The sequence below is a fragment of the Macaca mulatta genome, chromosome 1 (genome assembly GCF_049350105.2).
Source record: "Macaca mulatta isolate MMU2019108-1 chromosome 1, T2T-MMU8v2.0, whole genome shotgun sequence".
Lineage (NCBI taxonomy): Eukaryota > Metazoa > Chordata > Mammalia > Primates > Cercopithecidae > Macaca > Macaca mulatta.
The window spans coordinates 15,379,629-15,400,087 of NC_133406.1; the positions used below are offsets into that span (position 1 = coordinate 15,379,629).

General features: G+C 41.1%; 1 protein-coding gene across 2 annotated transcripts in view; it reads right to left on the reverse strand.

Annotated features, from left to right (window-relative positions):
- KCNK1 (potassium two pore domain channel subfamily K member 1) overlaps positions 1 to 20,459 on the reverse strand; it is a 52,433-nt gene that overhangs the window by 2,585 nt on the left and 29,389 nt on the right. The window contains exons 1-2 of one of the 2 annotated variants that reach the window (XM_077998641.1): positions 13,611 to 13,967; positions 2,401 to 2,796 (exon numbers count right to left, since the gene is read on the reverse strand). In XM_077998641.1, the coding sequence (XP_077854767.1) occupies positions 2,401 to 2,796; positions 13,611 to 13,782 (568 nt within the window). In that variant the 5' untranslated portion in view covers positions 13,783 to 13,967. Of the gene's footprint in view, positions 1 to 2,400; positions 2,797 to 13,610; positions 13,968 to 20,459 lie in introns of those variants that run through there. The other variant, XM_015126335.3, reaches the window with a different exon arrangement.

Here is a 20,459-nt window from a genome sequence, read left to right on the forward strand (position 1 = left end):
ATTTTTGTATTTTTAGTAGAGACAGAATTTCACCATATTGGCCAGGCTGGTCTCGAACTCCTGGCCTCAAGTGATCTGCCTGCCTTAGCCTCCCAAAGTACTATGATTACAGGCATGAGCCACCGTGCCCAGCCTCCTTTATCAAATTTTTGAATGCTGACAAAAATACCCACGGGGTTTCAGACAAAAACTGTGGTATTTTATCCTGCCCACATCTAATATATCTTCGGAACATTCATTTGTTAGATACTCAGGTTCTTGACGCTCAAAACCTAAACTAATTCTATGTACACTGCTTTTTTAAAAAAAGATGCATGTTGTAAGAAGTGATAAAATGTTATGCAAGGATTTAGTATTATATGAAACACTGAGGAAGTAAAGTGGTTGGGCAAAATTTATGAGAAGAATTTATATAAGAGAAAATTATTGCAGCTAGCAAGCATAATTACAGAAACATTCTACTTTCCAAGTCACAGAATAAAATAAAATAAAGTAAAACAATCACCTATTATATGAAAAGAAAGTTAAGATAATGTTTATTTGGCTATCAAACTCACATATACGAAAAACATCTCTAATGCTACTGGCCATCACCACCCCACTGTCACACTCAGATAATGCTGGTGACGTGTCAACTCATAACATTTGGAAAGCACCAGGTCATTATGTTCTATGAGTCACAAAAAGGCGTATTCACTTTGAACCAGCAATCTCATTTCTTGGAAGAATATCAGAGGAAATGTGTACACATACAAAAGTATTCTTGGCCTGGCACAGTGGCTCACGCCTGTAATCCCAGCACTTTGGGAGGCTGAGACGGGCATATCACGAGGTCAGGAGTTCGCGACCAGCCTGGCCAACATGGTGAAACCTCGTCCCTACTAAAAATACAAAAAATTAGCCAGGTGTGGTGGTGGGTGCCTGTAATCCCAGCTACTCGAGAGGCTGAGGCAGGAGAATGGGTTGAACCCAAGAGGCGGAGGTTGCAGTGAGCCAAGATCGTGCCATTGCACTCCAGCCTGGGCAACAAGAATGAAGCTCCATCTCAAAAAAAAAAAAAAGAAAAAAGAAAAAAAAATTATCTGCAGTGTCATTTATAATACCCCTGAATTAGAAGAAAGCTAACTAGTGAGCAATAGAGGCATGACTGGATTATGGTATGGCCACCTGGTGAATATCATATGGGCTCTAAAAATAATACCTATGGTAGCTACAGGAAATACAAAATCATCCTAAGTAATCATTTAGCCAAAAAAAAAAAAAACAAAAAAAACTATCAAACTTGTATGGTAGCCAGGTACTGTTCAAAGCGTTCCCCAATGATTTATGAGTGAAGTCTTTGTTTTGGCTGAGCCCACGGTTTAATGGAAATGTCAAAATACACACAATTCAACTAAGCATTTTGTAGGGTTAAGAATCACAAGATAGAGCCAAGACCGAGCATCTGGCTGCTTGAGTATCTACTATGATTTCCTAGAAAACATGACGTGAGCCGAGTCATAAATTGAAAAATTCTTAAGAAGGCAAGACACAAATGAAAACAGCAGGTACATTACACCTGCAATTCTGTGCATCCTGAAAAGGGCAGGAAGGCTCACACAGAAATGAATGGTTTCTCGAAAATAGATGGTTAAGTTTTCTACGATATTATATTTAATTTAAAATGAAAACTGTTAAAAAATTATCAATCCCTGGCCATCTGAATTTGAATGCCCATTTTATTTTCCACATACAAAATTCTGGAAACAGTTAATAGAGGCTAACTTCTTCTAAAGAGAACCAGATGGACAAATGAGGTAAGCAGCTCTTTTAAGACTTTTCTGGTAAATTAAAGAGCATGATTGATAACACGCTCTATCCGAGGCCTAGTTTTCTTGGCCTTAAAATATTTAATAAAGTAGAGCAATCTTTTTTTTTATATTAACAGTTGGTTATCAAGTACATTCTGTATGAGGTATTTTTACACTGTCATTTATAATGCCTACATTATTAGTAAGAAATTGATCTGCAATTTTAAGGTGCTTGTGAAAAATAACTCAGTAATAAGATTTTTGCATAAAGAGTTTTGAAGGAAATCACGAAATGGTTGAGAAGGTGGTAAATTCGGAAAACTTCTCAGTGAGAAGAAAGCAATCAGTGTTTCTATGAATAACTCCTCATTGGGAGGTGAGGTGGAGCTTGGAGTGGCAAAATAGAGACAGAAGCCTGTAATCCCAGCTACTTGGAAGGCTGAGGCAGAGAATTGCTTGAACCAGGGAGGCGGAGGTTGCAGTGAGCTGAGCCGAGATTGCACCACTGTACTCCCAGCCTGGGCGACAGAGTGAGACTCGGGCTCAAAAAAAAAAAAAAAAAAAAAAGAAATAGAGACAGAAGGAGCAGCCAGGGAGCCATAATACTCACACGTGATCCCAATCTTGTAGAGCTCTCTGAATTTTTGATTGTAGCCTTCCCCAGGCACATAATCTCCCAGGCCAATGGTGCTCAGGGAAATAAAACAAAAATAAAAGGATTCCAGGAAGTTCCAGTCATCCTCCAGGACTGAGAAGACAGCAGCCGGGATGAAGAAGAAGCAGGACACAGTGACAAACCCAAGGAGCACGGCATGGACGATGGCCACCACCTGCTTGGAGAAGCCCCAGCGGATGTGGAAGTAGAGGACTGGCCTGCGAGTGACGTGCACGGTGATGCGCTGGACCACAGCCGTCAGGAACAGGAGGGTGAAGGGAATGCCGATGACGGAGTAGATGATGCAGAAGGCCTTACCCCCATCTGACAAGGGCACGGTGTGGCCATAACCTGCAAGGAGAACAAGGTCACTGAGGCGAAGAGGAAGAGACTAAGTGGCAAACACATTTTTAAAAAATATATGCCTACCGTCTGCATTTATTCCCCTCAAACTAAAGAGAAGAGCGAGACTTCAGGTCTGCCACTTTAGAGGCTCTAGCATAATTGTCACGTCCCAGTAAAATTCAACAGTGGTCGCCATAAGTTTGGAAGTCCACCATTCTTTGTAAAATCCAACCAGCAATTCCAATACATCAGGGTCTCTGGTCTTGAATTCACCATCAGGCTCAAACACTAGTTCTGTGTGCTAAGGAACTAAGGCCCACACCATCTTAGACCATCAGGAAAAACTCATCTGAGGCCACCCACGTCACCAGGGCCAGTCTATCCCCTCCACCCCTACACTTTCCCCAAGGATCCTCATTAGTGTCTAAACCTCAGTCTACACTCACCTCCCAAACAAACTACTCAGAATGTTCTAACAGTAACGACTGACAAATAAAGGTGTGTGAACAGAACCAAGATAATATGAGTCCAGTAAGAGGGTGGAGTAGAATCAATGAAGATAGAGGTATCAAAAAGAGGAAGAAAAATGAAGATTAAAGCACGCCATGTCACAGGATGGAGCACTGGTATACAGCACCCTTGACATGAGTAACTCCATCTTAGAAAAAGACTCCATCTTACATTTCATAGGGCTCTTTGCCAACAGGGACAAGATGTTATGCTTAATAAATAAAGTCTGCATCCAACCAGATAAGGGCAAAAACAAGCACATTGTTTCACTATCAGTCCTTGCCAGAGGACTCCGTGGCCATAAAAAGAGCAGGACATCAGTAGCTCAAAATGGCCACCTCAACTGACACTGCCTTGCTGTCAATTGTGATTAGCACTTGGCATTTGCTGGGAAGGCTCTGCCCCCACTGAAGACTCTTCGTTGCAAAACCTGTGGACCACTCGCCTGGCCCGACCAGGGGATCCTTTGTGTCTTTGTTGCTCTCCCAGTCTCCCTGGACTGGTTTGTTAACCCTTCTTCTTGTCCCTTTTCTCTTGATGTTATCTGTTACTTTGTTTGTTGTGAAATGTTTGACCTGTAACACCTATCTATTGATTAAGTATACTATTATGTATGGTTTGCAATACAATTGACTTGTGAGTGGCTTATGTGCCTATGGCTCTGACTACCGAGTAAGCAGGAGGTACTAGGGAAAATTCCCTCCTTGGAATTCCATGCAACTCCCGGCTTTTGTGACTGAAATAGCATCAGTAAAAGTCTGACACTATGGAAAGACACAAACGTGTGTGGACGTGGTTATCTCCGACTCTGTACAGCTCATGAGAATACTTCTTGTCAAATATTTTGCCCAATTATCTGGTTAAATGGCACATTCATAAACTGACACATTTCCCCTACCCCACCCCTTGTCACTTCTGTATTTTCAAAGATATCATAAAGTCCACAAACAAACATTGAAAAAAGTACATTAGGACCAGTGGTTGAAACACGTGTCTGTTTTACTTTCTACCAGGTTGAGGTTATTCCCAAATCAAGCCAATCAGGGGACTCTTCATCCAACCAACGCCAACAGAGAATCCAGCTGGGCATGGGGCCTGGTGGCTATTTTTAAAATCTCATGAGCACTTCATCTTAGAAGGACTAACATGTCTGAACAAGTCAATTCAGGAAAAAGCCAGCTAAATACATTTTTTTATGAAATTGGATTCTGAGAAAAATCTACATAGGTGATTATAATTGAAAAGTAGTTTCAAAATCTGATCTGTAAAATACACTCAGCTTAAAAATAAACAGACTCCTCAGTTGCAAATCCACCAAATTCTCTGCCTTACACCTAAGGCTTATACAAGTGTATGTGGGTATTAAAAAGCTTCCTCGATTATTCCCATGTGCAGCCTCACCACAGCAGAGGCAGGGTTCTTGTCCCACTGTCCCAGAAAGTACACAGTTTATGAATGAACTACAGCACAGTCCAGGAATCCTCTGAGATTGTACATCCACTTTCCCATGGAGAGATTCCAGGGCTTCAATTCTCAAAAGGGGTACGCATCCTCAAATGGTTAAGAACCACTCTTGTTCTGAGTGTCGGTTCCTGAATCCATCTGGTCCCTGCACACCCAACTGCTCCTGGAATGCGATGACTAATTTTGGGCATGATATTGAAAGAGGGAAGTGGGCAAGTTGGAGAGTGCCTTGAGAATAACATGAAGGATGGTGCCAAATAATGTTCATGCTACACATGGAAGCAGGAGCCTTTGAATGTTTCATTTTGAGAAAAAAATATGTGAAGGAAGAATGAGACTTGTTCTGAGGAAAGCAGCTGATATCACAGAACCACCTGAACTAATGGGAGCTTCGACTTCAGCGAGGCACCAAAGAGGGATGTTCCCATGCGTGCAGAGATCCGGAAATAGAATCTGAAAATGCAACTTTATTTAACCATAAAAAAGCAAACTGGAGGCTGGGCGCGGTGGCTCGTCCCTGTGATCCCAGGACTTTGGGAGGCCAAGGTGGTCGGATCACGAGGTCAGGAGTTCAAGAACAGCTTGGCCAACATGGTGAAACCCTGTCTCTACTAAAAATACAAAAATTAGCCGGGCATGGTGGCGGGTGCCCGTAATTCCAGATACTTGGGAGCCTGAGGCAGGAGAATCGTTTGAACCCGAGAGGCGGAGGTTGCAGTGAGCAGAGATGGCACCAATGCACTCCAGCCTGGGTGACAGAGCAAGACTCTGTCTCAAGGAAAAAAAAAAAAAAAGCCAACTCAACTGGAAAGCGTTTCACAAATGTAGTCACCAGCTTGTGACTGAAAGTGCTAGATATTAATAATAGTACTCACACGACCAGAGGGTCAAGCAGAAACTGCAAGAGATGAATTTAGCTTTGGCACTGATTTTGTCGAGAAAACATAAGTTCAGCTGAGTCAGTTGGAATCCACGAAGGCCTTTAAGTCGATGATTTTATTACTTTTTTTGGTAGCCTTTTTATAAATTAGCTTTACTAAAAGTGTAACACACAATCCAAATTTTCCATACCATCTGTTCCAATAAATTACATGATTTAGGTTCTAGTAGAGAAAAAAAAGTAAACAATCTTCTAGCTTAAAAATATTTTAGCTTAGGAATTTTCTCTCAAATTGTGATAGCTCTTTTCATTAGAATGTTAACTAAATCTCATTTACTAAAATGTTATCTTCAAGCAATAAAGATAATCATTATAAGACTCTAAGACCTCGCTCTGCAGTGATGGCATTTTTATGCTAGTACTGTAAAAATATTATATATTCCCACTAAGAGATTAAAAACCATCACCATGCAGATCCTTACTGAAAGTAATTTTCCTCTCCTGATGTGTACATCAATAATTTTTTGGTAATGGAAAGTAAAATTTAAAATTTACATCTCATTTGCATTCCACACACTTAGCGCAGGCCATATTGAGTAAACCACCCTCTGCACCAACTACAACACAGCGCTTCGTTTGCAGTAGACGGCTTAATGCATCTGACGGAAACTTTCAGTCCTATTGAATTTTAATGAAGTGGTGAATAATTTATTCAAGTCCAGTCAATTGAATCTTCAGCTAAACCATGAAGCAAAACTCATATTTTTAAATGTTATAATCATATTTAACTCCATTACAAACCACAAAGAATTTAGCAAAATGTTAATAGACCTGGATTACTTGGGTTAAATTTTTCTAAGGCCGGTCATCACATAATTTTTGGAACCAAAAGATTGAACATAACAGACTGCTGAAAAAACTGACCTCAAAATTAGTTACAATCCTGAGACAAAGCTCTCACTCACTAATATTCTTGTATTCTAGCCTCCTACTCCACAACTGCTGGGTTTCCTGTTATGAACTTGCACCTGTGAGGCATGTATGAGTATATGTATAATGGGTGGTTGTAATGATGACAGTCTCCTACTAAATTTGCCTTCCCATCTGGCTACTCTAATTACAACAGCCCCGACACTATGCTGGCTAATACCCAATCAGGGGCTATGTGACACTAGATTTTTCTGGTATTTAAATGCTCTCTAATGAAGGCCAAGACAGAGAACCTTTGTGGGCTCCTATTGAGTACATCGGAGCAAGTCAGTGATATGCAGCTTCTTCACATATACCAGATGCTTTTGAGAAAGGTGTACCTTACAACGGCCCCACATTATGACCCTGAGCCTGTAACAGTATCACTTATTTGCATTATTTAGTATCATATGGAACAATGTATACATTCTCCATTAAGTTAGCTTGATATATGGAAGAAGAAGAAGCAGGAGGAGGAGGAGGGGGAGGAGGAGGGGGAGGAGGGGAAGAGGAGGGGGAGGAGGAGGGGGGAGGAGGGGGGAGGAGGAGGAGGAAGGTGGAGGAGGGGGAGGAGGAGGAGGGGGAGGAGGGGGAGGAGGAGAAGGAGGGGGAGGAGGGAGAGGAGGAGGAGGGGGAGGAAGGCAGAGGAGGGGGAGGAGGAGGAGGGGGAGGAAGGCAGAGGAGGGGGAGGAGGAGGTGGAGGGGGAGAAGAGTGGGGGAAGAGGAGGAGGAGGGGGAGGAGGGGAGGGGGAGGGGGGAAGGGGGAGGGGGGAGGGGGAGGAGGAGGCAGCTACAGAAGAAGAACCTCAGCCTCTCCACCTCAGCAGAGATACTGACATCAGTCACAGTGTTTCCTGTTCTGTAAAACAGAATTTACTTTGCAATCCTGGACTTCAGCTTATTAATTATCTCTTTCCCACTGGACTGTGTGGCCCTGGAGGGTAGACCACATCCTCTCCTACTTTACATTTCTCCAGGATCCCCAAACACAGCGCTGTCCAATCTACAGTGAACCATAATACCGTTGCTGTTAGTGACTTCAGTGTCACGTGGGTCAGAAACTCACTGTATGGTGAAACTCATTGCACAGTGATGAATAAGCTTCAGGTCAGGTTGACTTTTTCTGTGATTTTCATTTTGCACTTTGCTGGAAATAAGTTGTTTCATATTTTAAAAAAAGTTAACTTCAAGATATCTTGCACACAACAGGTCTTCATAATTCCATTTTTTGATGGCAATACTTTTTCATGGATAAACTCTGTTCATCCTTCCTATCCCTGCCATGCACACAACAGGGAATGTACATCTTCCGTTATTTTGCTTATGTTATAAAAGGAAGTTTGCCAGAGAGAGAAGGCTCAAGGGAGCTCTAAATAGACTGAAGAGAAGTGCTGACAGAATGAAAGTGGGCTACAGTCAATACACGTGACCAAGGAGGCACAGATGGTAAGAGGTCACAGAGGTAACAAGTCATGGCAGGTGCGAGTGGTCTAGGATTTTCTTGGATCACTTTTTACTGCCTCATTCATTTAATACTTTTCTAAACACTTATTGTTATTTCTACTCAATCATGAATGGTTTCTTGTTAAGCAAAGATAGAGAGGCAATGGCATTCCTAGTTGGGACATGGCATCAATTCTTTACCTTACAGTGGACATCTGAGAGAGGGACTAAATTAATACACTGCACTTAAAAGCTAGAGGAGCCAGCAAACAGCTCAAGTGCCACAGGCGAGAGCCTTGCACTTTTTGCAATGAAGTTTCCACTATAAATGGCAGCACAGTGAAAGAACAATCAGAAATAATAACTTAGGCAAGGGGAACTCATCATGCATCCATCAATCTGAGGAGATATGTTCGGGAAAGGAGGAAAATGGGCTCAAAACAGCCATACATTGTGGCTTGCCACATGTGTACAAGCTCTAGTGTATGCAGAATTGTGAACCTTCTTAACAATTTCCAAATCCTAGCGTTGCTATTTCTACTTCATAAATACAAAGACTGAGTTTTTGAGAGTTTAACCAACTTGCTCAAAGGCATATGAATAACAAATTGAGCCCATAATCTTTGCACTCTACCACTCCAGATATATTATATGACACAAAGGACATGGATGCATCAAAAGTCAACTCAAGTCCTAACATTATTTCTTAGGTGCTCTCAGTGAGAGGGTGGTGTTACTGGCTACCTGCAAAAGAAGGACAATGACGTCTTTCCTGTGGTTCCATGTAGCTGATTGTAAGATAGTGAGACTGAAATGAGAGGACATGAGAGAGTAAAAACAATGTTTAGTAATGAACAAAGGACTGTGTAATTCACACACAGAACTGGCTGGTGGAAGGTGGAGCCTAGGGTAACTCTACAGATATCCGGAGGTGGGTCAGCAAAACATCTATCAAGGGTCAGAGAATGTAGGCATAACCTACATGCCTTTCATATTCTTGAAATAGAGTTTGGAGCCACATAGATGAACTTCTATGGTAAATAGTAGAGTCATCAATGAAGAAGATAGAGAAATGTCCCTAAATTGTGACAAACAAACATGAAACATAACAAATTAGTGGTGACCTTGAAAAGTAGAGTTTCTGTAGCAATAATTAATATCAGTGATATAAGCATAAACTAAATTCTAATAAACTACTTATCTTCCTATTTAACTACTTAATTTAAATAACTCTGAAGGAATCTCTGTCTATAAATAAATATCTAATTGCAGAGATACCAGCTAAGTAAGATAGGATGTCCAATAGCCCAAAGAATGAGTTATATTCTAAAGACATTAATATAAATATCAGGTAAAAGTAGAAATCAAAATTGTACATTATGATTATAAATTACTCAATACATAAGTACATTTTCATTGTAAAAAATTCAAACAACACTGATGCAGCAAATGTCCCCTTGACTACTCATGTCCTCTTCAATTCTAGTTCTCTCCGGAGATTACTGTTAGGAGTTTTCTTTGAATAGCACATCCTGGAGATGGCTCCATTTTGAAACATGAAAAGCTCCCTGTTCTTTAAACACAATATTCTACTCTATACAAGCACTGTAACTTATTTTATCCACCCCTCAACGGAAGGATATTTAGAGTATTTCCAATTCTTCACTATTAGAAGCAAGTCAAAGACAGTGTAGCCAGGTCCTCTGAGTCACTGGTAAGAAGAGTGTAACAGAATGGGCCATACAAGCGCTGATATTCTTTATGAGTAGCCTTATGCACTACACAAATTTTTGGCTCGAAATACAGCTTATTAGCAGAAAGTTAAAAATAACTCCCCTAAAGCTCTAACAACCCCCTAGTTCCTGGCAGACACCATTCCCAGGGGTAGGTACACACACAGTGCCTGGGTGGTGTGTGTTCAAATGGCAATCATCTGGCTGAAGTGTGCAGTACTGTGTCTTCCAGGTGAGAACTGGCCCCTTGCCCTGATGTAGCTTCCTTTTCCTAAGGAGATTCTCTTATCTTCCTTGGCCTTTCTTCTGGACTTCTCATGTTTGTCTGTGTTTATGATGTTTGTTTACTTAAATAGGAGCTTGCCGGCAGTATAGTGAATGTATCACATAATGACGCTTGAGTCAACAATGGGCCACATATATGACAGTGGTCCCATCAGATTAGACTGGACCTGAAAAACTCCCATCACCTAGCAATGTCATAGCCATGGTAACTCCATAAGGCAATGCATTACCCAAGTGTCTGTGGTGATGCTGGTGTAAACAAACCTCCTGAGCTGCTATTTGCATAAAAGTATGGCACATACGATTATAGTGTATGTATATATATCGATAATGATAATAAATGACTGTTACTGGTTTAGATAGTGACAATTTTTTACTAATTTTTATCATTATTTTAGATTGTATTCCTTTCCTTCTACAGGACTTGCCTGAAGCTGGTTTACATTTAACATTTTTTAAAACAAAAAATATTTAAAATAACAAAATGTCCAATGTAAACCAGCTTCGGGAAAGTCCTTCAGGAGGAATTCAGAAGAAAACACTGTTATCATAGGAAATGACAGCTCCATGCGTGTTACTGCCCCCTGAAGACCTTCCAGTGGGGCAGATGTGCAGGTGGACGATCCTGATCCTATGTAGGCCTAGGCTAGTGTGTGTGTGTGTGTCTTAGCTTTTAACAAAAAAATTTAAAAAGTAAAAAAACCCTGAAAATTTAAAAAATAAAGCTTACCAAATAAGAATATAAAGGAAGTATTTTTGTACAGCAGTATAACGTGTTCGTGTTTTAAGTTAAACGTTATCACGAAAGAATCAAACTTAAAAATGTTAAAAAGTTTATAAAGTAAACAAGTGACAAACGCTAAGATTAATTTATTATTGAAGAAAGAAAACAATTTTAAATAATTGAACTTAGCCTAAGTGTCCAGTGTCTACAAAGTCTACAGTGGTGAATAGTAATGTCCGAGGCTGTCACATTCACTCACCACTTAACTCACCCAGAGCAACTTCAGTTCCTGCAAGCCCCATTCATGCTAAGTGTCTCATACAGGTGTCCCATTAAAAAAAATCTTTTATACTGTATTTTTACTGTATCATTTCTAGGTTTGGATATATTTAGATACACAAATACGATGTGCTACACTTGCCTACAGTCTTCAGTACGGTAACATGATATACAAGTTTGTAACCTAGAACGATATGCTATAGCATTCAGGTTTGTACACTGTATGTTGTTCACACAATGACAAAAACACCTAAGGATGCATTTCTCAGAACGTATCTCAGTCATTAGGTGACGCTTGACTGTAGTCTCATTTTCTCTCTTGGCATCTAGGAGTTAGCATATAGTCTTTTATATATAAGGAACTGTTTTTGTTAGATGATTCTTGCTTAATATGCAGTTTTTCTTTTTAATCTACCTGCTTATTAAGTATGTGTCCAAAATTATACAATCAAATATTCGAATTTTCTAATGTTAAAGTAAGCAATTTGGCCAAATTAAAGTTTCCATAATAAATGCTTTCTTTTCTAAGCATTAAACATTTTCAGGTTCATTCTCTATGATTTTAAAACATATATAATTATTTCTTTTGCCCCTCAAACTAGTAAATGAATGATATCCAACTCTAATGGATCCCTGTTGTCCCATTTCTATATGCTTTCTTTTCCCTAGCACTGTTTACTATTTAACTTTTAAATGTGTTGAACCTTTCTTAGCTTGAGAATTTAAATTATGATTATTTGTCCTTATTTTTTCATATTTTTAGAACTGTTTTTCCATCCATTTTAAAAGTATGGATCTCTGCCATGTCTTTTCACACCACCCTCTGCATACTCTCACAGATGAAGATCATCTCATCAAGCCTTGCTTCCTAAAACTGAAATTTTGAAAGAAACATGTATGTTACATACAATTACTCAAATTCTTTATACTCCTTTTCTCCATTATCTCTAAGCTGGTGAGTACCTGGTTGACAGTCCAACTTTTGACCCATCACCTTCTGCTGTAGGAGCCTAAGTTTGTCAAAGTGCTAAAAAACAAACAAAAAAAAACTTGACGTTTTTAAGTTATAACTTACTAAAATTTGCAGTAAGATATTAAATGCTATAGTAGGACAGCATAGGAAACAGACCAGGCTCTCTCCTCTATTTCTCTGTCTCTCTTTCTCTCTTCTTTCTTTCTTTTCTTTTCTTTCTTTCTTTCTCTTTCTTTCTTTCTTTCTTTCCTTCTTTCTTTTCTTTCTTTCTCTTTCTTTCTTCTTTCTTTTTTTCTTTCTTTCTCTCTTTCTTTCTTTCTTCTTTCTTTTGCTAATCATTGTTATCAGGCAGTTCCTTATGAAAATAAATTCTGTAATAATCTCTTTATCACCCAGATTCCTGCAGACAATATGGCTTGCCTTGTTCAACGGTACCATCTACCGTGCACTGTGATTTTATGTCTTGCTAGGTTACTGTGGGCAGGTAAATGTAGCACAGGAACATGACCCACTACTGGATATGGGTAATAACCACATTGCTTCACGATTTTAGTACAGCTTTCCCCCAATTCCAAGCAGTCACATTTCAAAAACATAAGAATCCCACCTACGGCTTTTCCATCCCAAAATGTACTGACACTGCCTTGGTTGCGGGGGTTGCAGAAGAAGGGGGACAAAAAGCGATGAGAAAGCAGCTCTTGTGAAAAGGTGGATTTGTCCCCCTCTCACCAAAGCTAAAATAAATTCATCCTCACTCATCCTCACTGCTCATCCTCCCAGACACAAACTAAATGGGCTTCTTACTCAGTACTGGACATCTCTCAGGCAAGATTCCCCTTTAATATTTTCTAACTAAATTACATGAACAGGTTAATTAGAAAATATTTAAAAAACAACATGCTATCTAATTCACTAACGGAGTATACTTACAATGTGTTATGACTAGGACCAAAAAAAGGAAATAAAAGAGACTGAAAATGAAGTTTTGGGCTGGGCATGGTGACTCACACATGTAATCCCAGCACTTTGGGAGACTGAGGTGAGAGGGTTTCTTGAGGCCAGGAGTTCAAGACCACCCCAGTCAACACAGTGAGCTCTGTCTATACAAAAACTAAATCAATGAGCTGGGCATAGTGGCATGTGCCAGCAGTCGCAGCTATTTGGGAGGCTGAGGTGGGAGGATCACTTGAGGCTGGGAGGTTGAGGCTGCAGTGAGCCATGGTCGTGCACCACTGCACTCCAGCCTAGATGAAAAAAGAGGCTCTGTCTCAAATTAAATAAATAAATAATAAATTTATAAATAAATAAATGAAGCTTTGTCACCCTTGTGTGAAAGCTGATCACATGAACGGAGTCATTTTTGTCATACCCAACGAAGACAGAATCAATAAGCCAAGGGGAAAAGCACTCAGGGTAAAGAATATTGCTCCAAAAAACATAATTCTCTGCAGGCCTAGCAGCTGACACTGCTTGCAGTAACCTGAAACCAGTTTTGTCTAATGACTAGTGAGACAACCTGCTGTAACTCTCAGACTGGGTTTGCGCACCGCCCTCACTTACCAATTGGAGCTTGCCAGCTCCTCAAAACCTCACTGGTGCCAATGAAACTTCTCAAAGAGCAACTTGCAACATTTCTCCTTTTTATAAAACCTCTAACCTTCTCTTTGTTGTTCAGAGATAGCATTTTCAGTTCATACCGGAGACTCTCTCTTCCAGGTTTGTAAACCAGCATTGCCAGTGAAATTCTCTTTTCTGTTATCTAGCCATCCTGGCGGTCCTTTGGATGATACTTGTTTAATCCTGCAACCCAGTTGAAAGCAGAGATGTCAATATTACAATTGCTGATGGTCTCACAAACCTCTTGTTTCCTTCAGCATCCTCCATCTGTGAGCCTGTGAAATTAAACAAGTTAAGGGGCTTCCAAAATACAACGGTGGGACAGGCATAGAATAGACATTCCCATTTCAAAAGACAGAAAAGAATAGAAGGAAAGAAAAGAAGAAAGGACAGGTCCCAAGTGAAGTCCAAAATTTTGTCTCGAGAATAATCTTTGGCTCAATGCTCTGTCCCCCAGGTCCCCTGGGGTTGTGGTCCTGCCTTCCCAACTCATTGGGTTGGTGGCCCTCCCCAAAGGCTGCTCTGTGCCCTTGTGGCTCCCAGAGCTAGAATCCTGTCTATGGCTCTACAGGTCTAGGGTTGCTGGGGTGGTCCTACCACTCGGCTATCCTGGATGTTGCTCCAGTAAGGGCTCTCTGTGGAAGTCCCATGCTTGCCTGCACAAGCTTCTGCACATTGGAGCTGTGATGGAGGTGGCAGCCCCAATTACTTCTGAGTCACCTTGAGCAATAGGTTCCACTTGGTTGACTAATCTCCTTATCAGACGGTCATTTGGTCGCAACCTTGGTGTCCTTTCCCAATGTGCCTTCTCATTCATTTACTTATTTTTTTAAGAGATGGATTCTCATTATGTTACTCAGACAAGTCTCAAACTCCTGGGTTTAAGGGATCCTCCGGCCTCAGCTTCTCTAATAGTTAGGACTACAGGCATGAACCACTGTGCCCAATATCTCATTCTTTATAATATGGCTGGGGTGAGAATTTTCCAAATCTTTAAATGCTGCTTCCCTTTGATTAACAATTCTGTCCTTAAATCTTTTCTCTCTTTTCACATTTTAATGTAGGCTGTCAAAAGAAGCCAAGCCACAACTTTCACACTTTGCTTAGAAATTTCCTTATCCAAATATATAACTTCAGTGTTCACCACTTTACCTTCTGCAAGACACTAGACTACAGGCACGATTCAGCCAAGTTCTCTGACACTTCTTAAAAAAAATTTTTTTTTCTTTTACTTTAAGTTCTGGGATACATGTGCTGAACGTGCAGGTTTGTTACACAGGTATACATGTGCCATGGTGGTTTGCTGCATCTATCAACCCGTCATCTAGGTTTTAAGCCCTGCATACACTAGGTATTTGTTCTGATGCTCTCCCTTCCCTTGCCCCAACCCCTGATGGCCTTTTCTCCATTGTCCAATAACATGGTCCTCATTTCCCTCTGAGACCTCATCAGACTGGCCTTTATTACCCATATTTCTGTCAACGTTCTGTTCATGATCACTTAGGTATTTTCTAAGAGGATTAAGGCTTTCTTTATAGCTCTCCTCTTTTCTTTCTGAGCCTTCATCAGAATCACCTTTAAAGGTCAATTCACAGCAATGTAGGCTTTTTCTAGTGTGCACCTCCAAACTCTTTCCAGTTTCTACCTATTACCCATTTCCAAGGCCGCTTCCACATTTTTTGGTATTTGTTAGAAGCACTTCCACTTCTTGGTGCCAATCTTTATATTTGTCAGGACTCTCTGGAGAAACAGAAGCAATAGGATATATATATAGATACATAAGAAGAGATTTATTATGGGAATTGGCTTATCCAATTATGGAAGCCAGCAAGTCCCCTGGCATGCCATCTGCAAGCAGAAGAACCAGGAAAGCCAGTGGTGTAATTCTGCCCAAGTCTGAAGACCTGAGAACCATAGAGGCCAAGGTCATAACTCCCAGTTCAAGGTCACGAGAAGAGAGATGTCTCAACTCAAAAAAAGACAAATAGCCCTTTCTCTCCCTTTTTGTTCTATTCAGGCCCTTCATGAATTAGATAACGGCTCTCCACATTGGTGAGGATGGATGTTCTCTACTCAGTCTACTGATTCAAATGCTAATCTCTTCCAGAAACACCCTCACAAATGCACCCAGAGGTAATGTTTTACCAGCTATCTGGGCATCCTCTAGCACAGTCAAGCTGACACAACTAACCATCCGTCAGGCAAGGTGTTTTGAAATGTAAGTTTTATTATTATTCAGGTATAGTGAGGCCAACTAGACCAGGGGATATTTGCAATGGAAAAGATAGCTTGTTCAGGTTTCAAAAGTGGTTAATGCCATGCCATGCCATGCTGTGGGGGCACCTAGGGAAACATCAGTTGGTCAGAACACAAAGGAATCGGGGGGGAACTTTACTCTGGTTTCTGCAGGAATAAATCAGTGAAGCAGCGTAAGCAGGTTTAGGGTTGGCTACTTGGAATCATTTCAGCAAGCTTCGGAATATAGGAGTTGTCCCGTTGTCTGGTACCAGGCTCCGGGGTGACTGAGGCAGAGCACTAGTGGCTCAGAATGTGAAAGCCTTATAAAGAACGTAGCTGGGGATGGGGCTCCAGAGTGTTCAGTTTGCATAGGAAAAGCATGCTCACAGGTGAGTCCTTTACTATCCTTAGAAACTGGCCAGCCCTGGGAAGGGCAGTTCCTTCAGGGTCAGCAAAGCCCAAGATGTCAAAGCATCAGAATAAAAAAGATAATACAGAAGGAGTGTGTGACCAGAGCCAAGATCTGCCAAAGAATGTCCACCAGCATGGCCTAGAAACAGTCCCAACCCAACCCAGAGGAGCTTGTTCTAGTAACCAAACCAGGAAGCATTCAGGGTACTGGATAGTTATAGGGGAGACGTGCTTGAAAGCATTTAAGAAAAAGTCAGGGAATGTGGTCTATGGAGAGTTATGGTACCAACAGCATGAACTCCTGAAACCTTTAAATCACCCCACGTTTGTTACTTGTTAACTCTTGTTCCCCCTCACCCCAGACCTGTGAAGAGCATTCCAGTGAGAAAATGAAAGGAAAGCATTTGGTATGTTATGCTTTAAAGGTACAACCTCCTTTAATCTTCACATCAGCTCTTTCAGATAAGCATGCATATCCCTATTTTACAAATAAAGAGACTAAGGGATTAAATAGTTTTCCAAAGATCTGAAAGCAAGTGCGTGATGGGGGCAGGATTTGAACCATGGGTTTATCAATCTTTTATGTCTGGCCTCAGGAATAGTGGTAAGGAAGAATGAGGAAAAATCAAAGAGGGGTGATGACCAATGTAGAAAATAAAAGCTGGAGAAAGAAATCCCTGGATATTTCCAGAATAAAGGGTTACTCTGAGATAGAATGGACCTAAGACAACAACCATAGACCTAACCCACCCAAGCAGGAGCTCCCAGGAAAAACAGGTCTCAGCCCCCATGATTCAGTGGCCTTCAGTGAGAGCTAGGCTCCAGCTTCAGAACACTTGTCCAATCCTTCCTGGATCTCAGCCTGATTGTTGCTTGGCCCTCTTCGCTTTTAACTCATGGCAGCCTTTGCCGTGGGGTTACTCTCAGGTAAAGGCTACCTTTGTTGCCTTATCACTTCTGTTCACCTTTGGCCTCATTTAGGTGAAATGTCCAGGTCATCCCTTGTCTTCCTGTTCCCAGTTCCATGAGAATAAGAATAAGAGGGTTTATACATCCTCATGGTGAATGTAATCCACATACATGTCTTGTAGGAGAGAGCAGCCTGTCAGAGACGAGGCAGTGTCATCAATGTGCCCTGGCGTTCTCATACCAGCTGCTGCTGCTATACCCTTGACAGCACCTTCTGTGTAGGAGTCAGCACACTGCACACGCCCTGCTTCCATCTGTGTGTCTATCAAACATAGGCCCACCTTTCTACCTGGGACATTTGAAGAGACAGTTAGAAAGCTGACCCTGATTATTTCATAAAACAGAATAGCAAAGGGAGAATCATATATTATATTCTAGTGTGACTCTTTTTCTTTCTTTTTGATATTTTCCCCTCTCGCTTTCTTTACCATTTCTTAGAAATGTTAACAACAGGACAACACAGTGAAGATAAGATAAAGAAGCTCACAGAGAGGATGCATCCAGTTTTTCCTAAAGCCGCAATATTTTAAATGAGGTTGCAAATCTATTAACCAAAGCGGTATTTCTTTCACATGCCACCTCCTCTGGGTTTGCCTTCAGGTTTGACATAATTATCCTGCAGCCATCACTACCCTTAGGTTTGAAAGTTATTATACTGTAAAGCCTTTTCAGTAATGCACTTTTAGAATGAGGTTTTTAAATTCGTGCTGTAGGCATTTTTCCCCAGGGCGTAGATGCTGTGCAGGCAACTCAGGATTTAGATTTCTTTTCCTTCAAGAACAGTTGGGCACTTTGCCCAATGGAAGACAGACTGCAAAGGTAACGGGGAAAATGCTGGATGACAAGAAGACACACCATTTACTTGATGCTGAATTCCCACACTCCAAACCTGCAGATAATCAATACAGCTCCCCCTTAGTCCCAAAGCTTAACTGAGACTAGAAAGCAAAGTAGTCCTAAATTCTCAAATTATGTAAAGGGATGCAGGAACCCTAGATTCTCTGTAGAATCAAAGCAAACCTCTGCTCCTTCATTCCCTTCATTCACAGGAACTCAGAACAGCCACTTGCTAAGGCTTCTGGTGCCCCTGGGAGGAAAACATTGTGTCCATTTTGCCTTGGAGGGGATCTCCATACCTTTTGGAGGAGGACATTCTTGAAATAAAGTCAACACTTTTTTTTTTTTTTCTATTGTTTGAAAGACTTTATTTAGGGGAACAGGTTGAGGAATCACATTTGCTAAATTTGAATCCTAGTTCTGCTTCTCATTAGCTATGTTTCCCTGAAAAATGTGATGCCTTAGTTTCCTAATCTGCCAAATGTGAAGACTATTTCCTATCTCATGCAGGTGTTATGAGGATTAAATTAAACAATCCGTGTGAAACATTTAGTACAGATGCTGCACATATGAAGTACCATGAAGGCAAACTCTTCTATTGCTGTGGAAAGAAAAAACCAATTGAATTATCTCCACAATAGGTACACTCTTTCATATTAGCCACACTCTTCCTAGCTATACTAGTTACAAATAACCTATATGCTCCCCTCTGTTCTCTGCACACATTTTAATATTCCCCAAGTCCTTCAAGAGACCTTCTTCCAACTAACAGTTAGATGTTATTAAAGCGGTCCCTGACAATAACTAAAGACTTAACAATAGTGCTTGGGACTACAGGTGCCCACCACCACACCGGGCTAATTTTTTTGTATTTTTAGTAGAGACAGGGTTTCACCATGTTGGCCAAGATGGTCTTGATCTCCTGATCTCGTGATCCACCTGCCTTGGCCTCCCAAAGTGCTGGGATTACAGACGTGAGCCACCGCACCCAGCCTACTTCTTAAATTAAAATCCTCCAATGATTTCCCATTGCAAATATTGGAAATAGAATGTAATCTTTGATTTCTTGAAATGGTTTACAGAACTCTACAAGATCTGGCCCCTGACGACCTCTCTGACCAAATGTCTTACCATTGTTCCTCTTACCACATCCCTCTGGATAGAAGGGCCTTCTGTCTACTCTTCAAAAAGCTTGAGATCCTAGCTCAGGGCCTTTGCACTCACTGTTCCCCTGGTTTGATGCCTTCTGCACTCAGTCTCACAAGACTGGCACCTTCTCTTCACTCAGACCTCAGACCAGTATCACTGTCCCAAGAGAAGGCTTTCTCGTTACCCTTCCTAAAATAGCCTCACTCCCTTCCCAGTCATGCTCAAGCTCAGAATCCTGTTTCAATTTGTTGTAGCACCCACTCCTATCTAATTGAATTATGTACCGATTGCCTTCCCAACTAAAATGGGGACAGGGAACTTGTTTGTCTTGTTTATCATTGTATGCCTAAGTGCTAAGAGCTGCTTAGTCAGAAGTATGTGCTTAACGAATATTTGTTGAATATATGAATTAGTAGGTACTATGGTTTGACCGTGTCCCCCACAATTCATGTGCTGGAAACGGAATCCCCAATGCAACAGTGTTGGGAGGTGGGGCCTTCTGGGTGGTGTGTAAGCCATGAGGGCTCTTTCCTCATTAATAGGTTAAAGCTGCTATAAAAAGGGCTTGTGGGAGTGGGTTTATTCTAGCGCTCTTGTCTTCTGCCATGTGAGGATGCAGGAAGAAAGCCGTCATCAGAGGCTGGTGCCTCGATCTTGGACTTCCCAGCCTCCAGAACTTTGAGAAATAAATTTCTGTTCCTTATAAATAACCCAGTGGTATTCTCTTACAGCAGCCTCAAATGGACCAGGACAGTAAGTGGTCTGTTTAAAAAGCACCATGAACCCCCCTGAAATAGGTGGCAGTTTTATTGCAAAGAAATGTGAACTGCAACAGTTGTCTCAGAATTGTGGCACCCTAGGTAATTTTTGTCTTGTTATACTGTTTTTGTTTTTGTTTTCATATTCTAAATATTATTTGTTGACTGTGAGGCTGGGTTTGGGGTCAGGTAGAGGGGTGGACAGGAATTAGGTGAATTTAAATGTTGCCCTGTCTGGAGATGCTGCTAGCAGTGGTATAAGTGAATCCAACCCTACCATATTCATGTGCTAAGTAAGGAGAAGTGAAGCAGTTTTGGCTCCTCCTGCCAAGTCCACACCCATTTATGAGGTCCAAGTCTCCATCTCTCTTCTTCTAACTTCTGTAAACAGGTAACAACAGGAAACAGTCTGAGGATAAGATAAAGAGAA